Source organism: Parasteatoda tepidariorum, chromosome 5 (assembly GCF_043381705.1).
Source record: "Parasteatoda tepidariorum isolate YZ-2023 chromosome 5, CAS_Ptep_4.0, whole genome shotgun sequence".
In the NCBI taxonomy this organism is placed as follows: domain Eukaryota; kingdom Metazoa; phylum Arthropoda; class Arachnida; order Araneae; family Theridiidae; genus Parasteatoda; species Parasteatoda tepidariorum.
The window spans coordinates 28,383,162-28,395,964 of NC_092208.1; the positions used below are offsets into that span (position 1 = coordinate 28,383,162).

A 12,803-nucleotide genomic window follows, 5' to 3' on the forward strand; every position below is an offset into this window, starting at 1 on the left:
AAATAAATAAAGTTAATAGATTTTGATATTAAAAAAAGTCGTGACTCTGAATTAATGAGTTATGCACTTGAATTGAATTAAAAAGTTAGTCGTGATATTGAGTGCTTGGGAAATAATAAAAGCACTTATGTTCGCTTTTTACGAAAAGTAATAAAAAAGAAGTACATGATAAAATTTAATAATTATTGTTAAAAAAATGAATGAAAAGATATGATTGAAATATTATTGAAATGATAAAAAAATTAAATTATAGAATTAAGGAATTTTAAAAGTTGGGAAATATGTAAGGCCTTTCATGTATTATTACTGATCTATTATTACTTTCATGTATTATTACTGTAAAAATAGTCAACGAATTGACGTTAGTAGGAATTAATATGCGTTTTTTAGCTCTTTCAGATTAAAAATAAATACTTTGAAAGCACAGTATTTCAAACTTCCAATTATCCAACTTTCAAAAATTGATCTTTAAAAATAAATAGAATAATATTTAGAAATATGTAGACTTGAGCTAATAATAATGCTATTACTAATATATTAATAAGTAAAGAGATCAGGTTTCATTTTAAAACGTCTTATTTTTCAAATAATAGGTTGCAAATATATTGATAAATACTTATAGAAATAAATATTTATCTCAATTTATTTTACTTTAGAAGTAGCTGAATATACAGCTGAATATAGTGTTCAAAAAATAAATCTAAAAGAAAAACAGTTGTTATTGTTGAACTTCAAAATACTTTATTCGAGGAATTTTATATTTTTACTAAGAATCAGATTTTAAAGGATGACATCGATAATTTTATATTCTCTCAAATGACTTTTCAGGGGAAAAAATAATCAGGTTGAGAACGAGACATGAGGGTACTCTTAGATATACTCGTAGAAAAGAATAATAAATAGAATAGATTTTATTAACAGAATTTGGAGCAAACGAATTATATTTGTACTTTTCGCTAAACTTTTTTTATGTTTAGTGAAAATTGTAGCACTAAAATGTTTTTATGTGTATTTAGCCATCCAATTATTTAAGTTTTTTAAAAAAGAACGTGTAATCTCTTTTTCATGCACGTTTTAAAAATAAAATAGCATTTATGTTGGGGTTTTTAGAAATTGCTATCCTTTTTATAATTTTATTTATAGATTTTTGCGAAAAAGAAAAATATTTTTTAATTATTCCATCCTTCAGTTTGGCTTGCAAAAGTCATTGATTTCCTAATATCACCCTAATGTAAGAACGATTTGTTAGACACATAGTGAAAGTTGTCATTTCGGATACTTGATTTTCAATAATTAATTACATGAATAAATAACTAAATAAATAAATACAAATAAAAAACTTCATTACATGTTTCAATAAACATTCAAATTGTTTAATTTTAATATTAATAAATATGCATGAAAGTTTATGAATATTTTGAACTTTTTGTATAAAGACTATAAAATATTTCAATTAATGTTTACTAGGTAAAAGCAGACTAAACGATAAAAATTTGCTTTACCCGAACCTAATAGAGTAATATTTTATAATATGCTTCGATAAAATTAATTATAAAAGCAAATTGTAAAATATTTAACAATTAGTTTTAAGTTCAGAAAATATTTGGCAAAACATTTTAGACTAAACTACATCAGTTCATAATGAAAGTTTTTCCATTTTTTTACATAATCATATTAAATTTGTAAACCTTTAAATACACACTATAATGAGTATATTTAGTCAAGAATATTTTGATTGACAGAGATTATTTAGAGATTTTTTTCTCCTCTATGTTTCACGTATGTAGCTAAACACAATTTCAAAAAATAATATATTTTCGCTTCTCGTATTTGACTCAGGCTTTCTCTTATCTATTTACCCAAGCCGAAATTCTTGATGGTCTGATTGTCAGTTAAATTTTGACTATCAGATTTATATTCAAGATACAACATTTCATTATTCTTTTCACCATTAAAGGATCCAACAAGCGCTGATGGTCACAATTTTACACCTACTTTCTTCAAGTGTTGATGGTTCAATTATCTATAATTTCAAAATCAAAATGTTGCTTAATAACAAATATGCAAATAAATGCAAATTTGGTAGCAAATGTTGAATTTTCATTCTTTTAAAATTTAAATTGTGCTTTTTTAATTAGAATTAGAAACTCTTAATGTCCAGAATCGTCTTCTTCATTTTATTAATTTATAAAATGTAGACTTCTATAAAATAAACCTATATTGCCTAAATATATTGCATTATATTGGAAAGGAACGAATAATTTTAAAAAGTTTAAAAAGTAATCAAGACCAACTTTTGTATTTTTTTTTCGAGAAAAGTATTCAAATAATTGTATTTACTAAAATATTTTTACATACAAATCAATAAAAATAACAAACGTACTTTTCTTTCTTACTTTTATTTAATAAACAAAACTAAGAACGTGCTAATTTGTTAACATTAAAAAAAAGTTAAACGGACAAACACTTTTTATAAAATAACTTTGCATTGTGGAGAAGTAAATCAAAACTACTTATGATCGTAAATTATGGCAAGTTATCTAACAAATATTTGACACGTGATGTTATTGATAACTTTTATAGCTTAACACAATATTCAACCCATAAAATAGTACTTAAACAAAACTTATATCAAGAAATAAAAGTGTATTTTTTTAATATCTTTATAAAAGTGTCTCAAAAGGACAGTATATGAACGTAAAATTTTAAAAAGATATAATGAATAAAAAAAGAGAAAAAAAGTATACGAAAGAGAAAAACCTCATACCAAAGAGAAAATAGACAAAATTTGAAGCAAAATATTTTTATCACAAAATATAAATAACGCTTTGGAAGGCGGTGTCCTTCCTTGTTTATTTTAATTCCAGGAATCAATAATAAAGCTTGCAACTGGATTATGCTGTAATACACAAGGCTAAAGGGCATAAAAAAAGTCGAAAGCAAATTTTCCTGAAAATGACCAATTTATTCACCAGACTTGAAATCAATCGTTTTCTTATATTTGGACAATCTTGAAGCAAAATGCCTGTGCTGAACAGCGTGAGACTTTTACATCCTGAAAAATATGATTGTGCATGAAATTGGACAGAATTTCTGTATGGGAGTGAAGATTCATAAATAAGCTGAGTATGACATGACTAATAATAATCCATAACTAGTTTCAATAATTACAATTCATGAATTTCAATTCAATAATAACTAATTTGAGTATGTGATTAACGGCCCATAACTAAGCTGAGCGGCATATAATGTGTGTAATATGTGTATGTGAGCAACGGTCCATAACTAAGCTGAATATGTCATAACTAACAATAATCCATAACTAATTTCAATAATTACAATTTAATAATTTCAGTTCAATAATAACTCTTTTTCAATATGTGAATTAAGATCAATAACTAAGCTGAGAAGCATATTAAAAAGCAAGTTGTAAAATTTATATAACTTTATTTGAAAACTACTTTATCTATTCAAACTATTATTCTTAGAAGAGATTCCTCTGAGGGATTGTCAAACTGAAATATATACTTCTTAAACAGGCAGAGTGTTGAGTTTATGAATATTCTTTCGTAAGTTTTTGATACCAGTTTTTTTTTCTTTCGGATTTCAAAAGACGCTGGTTCATAATAGAAAATTTTGCAAAATGTAAGCAGCTCCTCATTAAGGCCAAAGATAATCACTTTGACAAATTGTTAATTTGTTGCATGTAGTAATGTTTCTTTGTTTGTATGAAACTTAGTTGTAACATTTAATGAGTGTCAAAATTTTCTACAACATGAATCTATTATATAATTTTTTGTCCTCTTTAAAAATACTACTGCTGTTAATGTCTCTAACTTATGCCATATACTTCAATTATTAAAAAGTGAATCACTCAACCCATTGCTGTTAGAATTTCTTTCTGAAATTTTAGTAAAATAATTGGCAACAGTCTGTCTATTCAATTTAACGATGAGGATCATTTTACACCTTTACAGTTTTGAAACCGTTTATAACTAGTATAGTTAAAAAAACATGAATGTAAAACTATAATCTTTATTTTTAACCATTTACAACTAGCATGGTTTCGAAAGCGTAAAAAAAGAGAAATTTTGCTTTACGTTGGAGTTTTGTTGTAGCTTGAGTTGTGTTTTGTCAAATGAGACTTAATGGATTTTCGAGATAGTTCAGCAGCTTTATGATGTTTTCATCGATACGTGAATAAGAGTATCGTATTCTTATTGCCCAGGATCACAAATTATGATGTGCAGGACACAGGAAAGTCTACATGCGTTGAAGGAAATGTAGGAAGTATTATGGTGTCAACGCTGGGACTCGAATCCCTGTTCTGTGAGTCATAAAAATGACAGATTAGCCCTCTCGGCTATAATATGTATCCATCACCAAGGAACTAAGTGGTTTCCTTAGATGAGTCTAGTTGGTGCAAGAAAATTATGGTTGTTTAATCGCGTTCGGTGAAAGCAGTTAATAAACAGTTTTTCTCACAGTTAATAGTATTAATACCATCTTATTTATGTTTATTTGATTGTTTTGTTTGAATATAGAAAAAATAACAATCAAAAATTTTTTATTTAACCATTATTTTCGAAGAAAATCTTACAGGGAATAAAAAAAATAAATACGAGATAATACCGTCTACGTCTAAATTTCTTCTAATTCGGCTACATGAGGAAGAAAGAGATACTTTGGAAAAACCAGAAGAAAAGCAATTATAAGAAAAAAAACAAAAGCGGGAATTAGAAATAGATAGGTGGAAGAAACATTGAAAGATCTTTCATTTAATCGCTCGTTAGTCAGTCGAAACCAACATTACTTTCTTCCAATTGCGAAGCAAGCTCAAAGTAAAAATTTTTCAAGAGACTTGAATACATTGCGAGAGTTTCATACAATCTTGCATTATAAATTTTACTCATTATTTACTTCCATACATAAATTGCGATAATGTGACCACGGTAAACTTCTTGAATAATATTTTCATTGTTTCGTATGAAAAAAACAAATCATTCAAAAGGAAGCGATGAGCCAAACGTATCTAGGAGAAATCTTCATTGTTTAAGGCAGAACCTTGGAATGCAAAATCAATATGTTCTATTGAAACTCTTGTGTCAGTGTTATTTGGAGAGAGTTATAGTTTAGAATTTTACATATTTTAGATACAATATTTTTTAAGAAAATCCTTCAAAGTCTAAATGAAGTGGCATTGGTAATTTTTAAATATCTTTTATCTTTAAATTTGTTTTTCATTTCTATATATACTATGCATAAAATGAAGATACTTAAAAATATTTTCAAATATACTTAAATAAAACTAATAAAACCCGGAAGCAAGTAAATTAAATTGTTTTAAAATGAGTACTGTTTTGACCACATCATGCAAGTAATTAAACCATGAATCTTGCACAGGCATCAAGCCGGAAAGACGTGTGGGGAACATTCCCTGTCCACATGCATTCGATGAGTTCTGATTCCTAAAAACTTAGACATCCGTTTGACGCCTGTTTTAAAAGTTATACCATCGCAAAATACTTTTGACATTTTCTTTAAAATCAAACCTATAAATTTGCTATAATAGATGATCTAAAAATATCCAATGTCTAAAGGATAAAGTTATCTTGAAATTCGTTTCTACAAAAACGAACAAACACATTTCGAATTTTAGGATATTTATTTACAACCATTTCTTTGAAAAAGGAAATTAAATTTTGCATTTGATAAGGGCACTTTTAACCATTTGCATACAAATGTTTTTTCTTAGAATTTATTGATTTTGTATATTAGATAAGCTAATAGTAAATACGGGAATTTTAAAAACACGTTGTAAACTTCCTAAATTGAATGTTTATTGTGAGCTTATATTTACTTAGATTTATATCTTTATACCATTAGAATTATAAACCTGTTTTTTATGGGATATTTTATAATCAATTCCTTGAAAGATATTTCTTATCATTGAAAACTAATATTATAACATTTACATCGACACGTAAATATAAGAAAATATTTTAATTTCATATGAAAAATTGCTGTGTATTTACGAACAATGGAACAATATTTGGAGTGTTAAATTGCATTGAATATGAATTGCGTGTTTTATTTAAAAGAACAAACAATACATTCTTAGATATAAAATAATTTTATTGTGCAATTGTAATTTATTTCTAACAGTTCAAAGTACATAAAAGAGACAATAAATTTATCTAGCGCTTCATTCACAGAAGCGCGCTTTCAAAAATTCACCCCATTTTTCACTATTCAGAAATCTTACAAATCTAAAACAACTTTAAGTGTTTTAAATCATGCAAATTCTTAAAATTTTAAATTCATATAATAAATCATTACAAAAAAGAAATGTTAACTAAAGGCAATAGAATTTATCAAGGACAAACTAATAATTAACCTAAGATAAAGTTTCTTTTTTTAAAAATATAATTAATTAGTTTTGCGCAATCAAGCACGGAAATAAAATTAAATGTAAGGAAATTACTATGAAATAGTTATCAAGCTGAGAGATATAACATTGAGGTGTTATGGAGGGCTGTTATTCATAAATATGATTCATTTGAAATAATCGAAGACTTTTGAATTGAAAAAATATAATTTTGCAGAAAAAGGAATGTATGTCCTCAAAAGAGGATTTATATCTTCAATTTTGTTTTTAGAAAAAAGTTTACAAAAATTGAACCGTTTTCTAAACTTAAAATGTAACAAAAGAAACAGTTCCATATCAATCCAATATGTTAACATATATCATATTTGTTAAAGAAATTTTATTCATCTTTCTGACATTTTTCTCATATTTAATGAAAATGAGAATTTAATATTGATTTTTGGGCATAACCGAGTAGGAAAAAATCGTGAATTCTAAAATCGGTATGGAAAAAAAATCTAATATAACGAGAAAAATATTGATATACCTATGAGGCACATTAAGTTTGATAATGAACTGATAAATAACAGAGGAATGATCATTAATTGGAAAAAAATCATCAGTGTAGGGAATTCCGAGCAATATCCTACATCTGACGGCATTATCCATTGTGAATAAGGTGACTCCAACGTTAATATTTTTCACAAATGCTGATGTCACATTATGCTTTATAGTCAAAACTAGGGAAGTAAGTGCGATTTTCAGTTTAGGCGAATTTACGGTTTTCTTCATCAATGTTTTGATCCGCAATTCTGCCCTGGCACTATTTTCCTTAAATATACATGATCATTTTAGATAAAACTATGGGTAAAATGTTTTAAAACAAGAACAAACTTCTGCCATCCAAAAAACAAAAATAAATAAATAAATGACATAAATAAATAAATATTTCTTTTTCAAAATTACTTCAATATATATGTGAATACAAATCAACAAACTTTTAGTATGTTAATCACAAATTTATAAGCTAAAAATATTCGAATTTATTTAGTGCCATTGAAACATGCTGAAAATAAAATAACCAATTTTTATGGAAAAAAATCGCAATTTAATTTAATAACTATGTTTAAAAATTTCTTAAGTAGTTTTCGCTGCAATGTTAACACACATATTGCATTGAATAATTTTGTTCCTAGCGTGTTCATTTATCAAGTAATTCGGCATTATTTAGATGTTACACTGATAAATCTTCAGTGAAAACTAGTAAAAACATACTCGCAGTGCTTATTACAAAATAAATAAGAATTGATGAAATTATTTGTTTGACTGGGGCTCAAAGGAAAGCTTACAAATATTTTTTTTCTTTAGTTTCTTGTCTACTATTTACACACGGAAGAACGATTGTTATTGGTACCACGATTGTGCAGACATAATGTAACATTATATGTAAAAAATGTTAAATCTGTATCCAAAATCAGAATTCAAACACACACTTTCTTTGTTCCGAGGTTGAAGCTTCAGTAGTATGATCACAGGCAGCGCTTTTAGCATTTAATTACCACGGTGTTAATTAGTACTTGAGCAGTTTTGTTAATTACTGGTTAAAAGAACTTTTTAATTAATTCTTTACTAAGTAAGAATTTAGATTACAAATTAAGTACTGTAAAGATACAGGAAAACTGCACAGTTAAGAAAATTCCTATAGATGTATGTTTTATAAAGATATAGAGTAGAAAAAAAATATGGTTAAAACGGTCAGAATATGGTTAAATTTACCGTATTTCAGGCTCTATAGAGGTACTAAAAATCTCGGAAATTTTTAACCGAGGCATTTTGGAAATGATTTCAATCCAAATTAACTGCAATATTTAATGTGCGATAAAATTTAGTGTGATTAAATAATGCGTGAAAAAATTTTGTGAATGAGGAAAAATTTGGAAATTTTATTATTATAACTTTAGAGCATGGCATAAAAACCATTGTTTCGATAAAATTTAATTTTCAGCTTTGTATTTTTTTACTGAATGGTAATAAGTACTATGTATAACAATAGCAATAAGTATATTATTTTACTGAGTGGTAGTTTGGTAATAAGTACTATAATTTTGAAACCAGAAGTTCCGGTAAATCATAACCATATGAACGGAAAGTTTCCTTAATAAATAGTTTATAAATACCATAGATTTTTTTTACTAGAGTTAAGATTGTTTATAACCAAAAATGTTATTACCATGCAGAAGTGTAATTTCAAAACAATTTTTTCTCCGCTGAATGTCAATAATTTAAATTCAATAGTCCAATAGTCAATAATATAAATAAATTATAACAACGTTCTTTAGTATCAACATACATTTTTATTGTTAAAATTCAAAGCAAAAACACTTTTATATATATTAATAGGATTATTATTTTTATCATCTTTATCGACACAATATCGTAGCTGATTATCAAGTCATGTAACAACGTTTATAAATTTTAGTAAAAATTTTAACAAAAAGGTTAAATAAATTAAAAAATGGTGAATAATTCTAAACATAAGAAGCCTTCAAATTCGAAGTTAATAAATTGTTTTAAAAGAAAATGAGATAATGAAACTAAATTTTATGGATACATTATAAAATTTAAAAAAAAATTATTTTCCTAAGGAAAAAAAGATTTAAATTACTTTCTGAAAAAAAATAATTTTATACTCATATTATTCTGTTGTCACTTGCACATATACTTTTTTTCTTAAACTTTCTTTTAAACATTAATTAGGATCAATTGTAATCCCCTAAAATAAACTGCGATTAAAAAATATCTGAGTAATATGTTCAAAATAGTTGTCACAAGGGATAAAATAACAATAATATTTGTTAAAATACAAAACATTGTTTGCAATTCCATATTATTTGTTACTTATTTGGAAAAGTGAATAAGCAGAACCGGAATAATCTTATAAATATTCTCTGGGTTTAAAAATTCGGATTCAAATTTCCGATTTTTTCTCACGTTCAACGAATGTTATAAATCTTTGAATCACTAAAATTACATTTTTTATTGTGTTGTAATAATTATAAATTTCATTCTTATATTTCGTTACATTTAAGTTATTTTTTAATCCCGAAGGCAAAATACAAGTTTAGATTCCTACATCAAAATGTTCATTTTCTTTCATATGGAACATATATTAAATTGCTAAATTCAATATCCGCCTAAACTTTCAACATTTATTGTATTGTAATAATTATGTGATTCACTCTTATTGTTTAAAAATTTAGCAGAATGAAAGCTTTATTTTGAATTTTCGGTTGATTTCCCTAAGTATCACTCTTTTTTAAAACGTCTATAAATTATTTAAATTTGTTCTTTTAAATAATCTGTTTTTTTTTTAAAAATTGAAATTATAATTCCTGTAGTAAAAAACAAGAATACAAACTACTCTAATAAATAACCGACAACGCAGATGAAATGGAGCGTGATATTGTATAAGTATTATGAATGTGCAATATTCTGTGGAATTTAATTTGTTATGAGAATTAGTGGATTAAAATTTCTTTCTTGTTTTAGCTATTTTGAAATGATAAGGATCTGAAACAATGTAAAGAAACATACTTATGAAATTGGAAGGCTATTGTTAGATATCATTTTGTATCTTTCCCAAAATTTCGTAAAGCTAAACAAATTTATTCGGTTTCGTTAATAATCCTTTATAAATTTTAAATTGAAAGAAAATAAATTCAATTTATTTTAAAAGTAGTAAAACATTTATCTCTTGTTTTAAATTTTTTTCCTTCATGTTGTGGCAGTGAATCAGGCGATTTAGCAGCAGTTTTAGTTTGATTAGGAAAATTGATGCTAGTGTTTTCTTGTAGAAACATTAAAATGAATAATTTTTTAGTTACTATGGGGTTGTGAATAATAATACAAAGTGCATATGCTCTGTATAAACAGAAACACAATGTTCAAGCGCTACATTCAGTAAGGGATCCATCGAATATAATTGGAAATGCTCTTATTGAAGATTTTCTAGTTCTTTACGTTTCCAAAGAATATAAAATTTGGAAAATAAATATTTACTTCTGTATTTTTTTGTTTATTAAATTAATTTTTTTCATGTCTACCATATGTTCTCTATCAACTAAGCAAATTTAATCATTCATTGTGGATTATAAAATCGCCTAATTCACTGCTGAGCCTCGACAAAATAGTTTTAATTTTCCTTTTAATAGCGTAGAAAATTTCAACTTTCCAAAATTTCGTGTAACACTCAAGAAATAAATCAAGTAAAATAAGCATTCGAAAAATCATACAATAATAATAGGTGATATATTCTCGAACGTTCACTCGTGGCAATTTTTCCCAAGACACGTGGTTGTATGCTCCTTTTGTAGCTACCACACTGTAAGTAGTAGAACATCTTAGTTCTCTTTGTATTTCTTGCAAGCTGCTCTGTACGACTTCGTGTTCATTTTGATATATTTGTTTTTATGCTCTCGCATATGAGGTTTGTAGTAAATGAGTCCCTTATAAAAACAGATCTAGTTCAAACGGCACTTTCTCGCCTGTTGCTCATGAGAGGGGTTTCACACGTATTGCTACCCATTTCTTCGTCTTCTTCCCTCTCAACAACAATAGTCTGAAGATGTAAGTGGCTATGAAGATCTATATTTGCGTATTCTGTAGGAGGGTCTTTCCGCCTTACAGACGTTACACTGTGATGTTCCCTTGGTAATGATAATTCTACATATGTTATGTCTTCAGGAGGCTGTAAAAAATAATAAAGGTACATTATTATTTGCTTTAACCTAAGTTTCATCAATAAATTTAATATACATAAATATCCTGGGGGAAATGCACTTCCCATCCCTGTAAGAAAATGGATACTCAAGTATCGCGAAATTTTCTACGTTTTTGACGAAATCGTTTTCTGGTATATGATCCGAGCGAATGTTTCGTCAAAGTGACGAAATAACTATTGTGGCTTCTTCGAAGAAACGAAGTTCGTCAAAATTAAAAAATATATACATATTTCATTATTTTCTTTTTTACTGAAAAAAACTTATAGTGCATAAGTATCTAATTTTTCGAATAATTACTTCTTCGGGGGCATTATACAGGTGGATTAATGTCGCTCCAACAACGCAAGAAGGACAGATAGAAGATAGATCAGTTACACAGATGCCCGAACCGAGATCAAGGAGATTTCAAAGACAGGAAACATTTTCGAGATTTTTTTGTTTTTGAGAGTTTGCATTTTCTCACAAATCACGAGATTTCGTAATGGAATTATTCTCAAATTTAATGAAATATAGCTCAAAGATCGTAAAGAAAATTGAGAGTTTTATTTCTGAGAGTAATTACAACAATTTCCCTCAATAATAAATCCCGATTATTCATTGGAATTATCGGAATTAAATTTATTTGGAATTAGATTTAATTATTTATTTGGAATTATCGCTCTTTATTCATTTCAGATCTTACTCCCATAAAAATCGGTTCATCACTGAATCATGCTGTCAGTACTTTAGAGGGCTAATGGTATTAAACATGCTAATGCGAAAAAATAACACCATATATTAAGTTGTGAGGAAAGTTGAATGATATTATTGTTGTTTTGGAGCACACCCGACAATTTATAACCGGATATGACGATCAATTATTTTCCTTAGNTTCTTTTTTACTAAAGTTTTTACAGAAAAAAATGCAAAATTATGTTACGTGTGTTACTGGGAAATTAGACTATCTTGATTAATCGACTTTCAAACAAGCAAAAAAATTTAGGCCAAATTAAAAAAATACATTAAACAATGATAAAAGAGTAAAATAGTTATATTTATTACTAAAAACTATTTTATTGCTCTTTAATATTTTAAGAACTCCATTGGAATATAACATAACAAAGAAGAGAACTCCTGTTAAAATTCATAGTGTTCCACCTTTTGTTAGAATTCACATAAATATTTTTTGTAATTCAAAAAACTATCTTAACTATTAAAAAATGTACATCTTCTAGATTCCGAAATTGTGTCATTTTTGATTTTACGATAATTTTGAAAATTTAGTCACTCAGGACCACTTTTCTTGGAATCGCCCTAATCATATTTGGTTTATATATAAAATTGACTCATAGAATCATGAATTAAAGCCATTATTTCAAAGTTTTTTTTAAATATTTTTTTAAATAAAATTATACTTTGATATATTCGTAAGTATTGTGAACTTTTCTTCGCAAATTGTAATTATATCAGCATTTTAAGAACGAAATCCGCTTCTGATTGAAACAGCTTTGGAATCATATCACTGGCAGAAGCAGTTATTCAGGGAGATAAAAAAATTTAACATTTGACTCAACCACTATTTTTAAATACTTCAATTTATTGGAACACCATTTCGTGAATTCACTTCAACGTTGACAAACTCAATTTGCAATAGATTTGGTAAACAGGAAAAGCTC

The 12,803-nt window shown here is 26.7% G+C and overlaps 1 protein-coding gene across 4 annotated transcripts in view; it reads right to left on the reverse strand.

Annotated features, from left to right (window-relative positions):
• Window positions 1–6,114: 6,114 nt before the first annotated feature.
• Window positions 6,115–12,803, reverse strand: part of LOC107444296 (neural cell adhesion molecule 2) — a 765,139-nt gene continuing 758,450 nt past the window's right edge. For all 4 annotated transcript variants that reach the window (XM_071181216.1, XM_071181215.1, XM_071181217.1 and 1 more), the window contains one exon: window positions 6,115–11,114. In XM_071181216.1, the coding sequence (XP_071037317.1) occupies window positions 10,893–11,114 (222 nt within the window). In that variant the 3' untranslated portion in view covers window positions 6,115–10,892. The remainder of the gene's footprint in view (window positions 11,115–12,803) is intronic.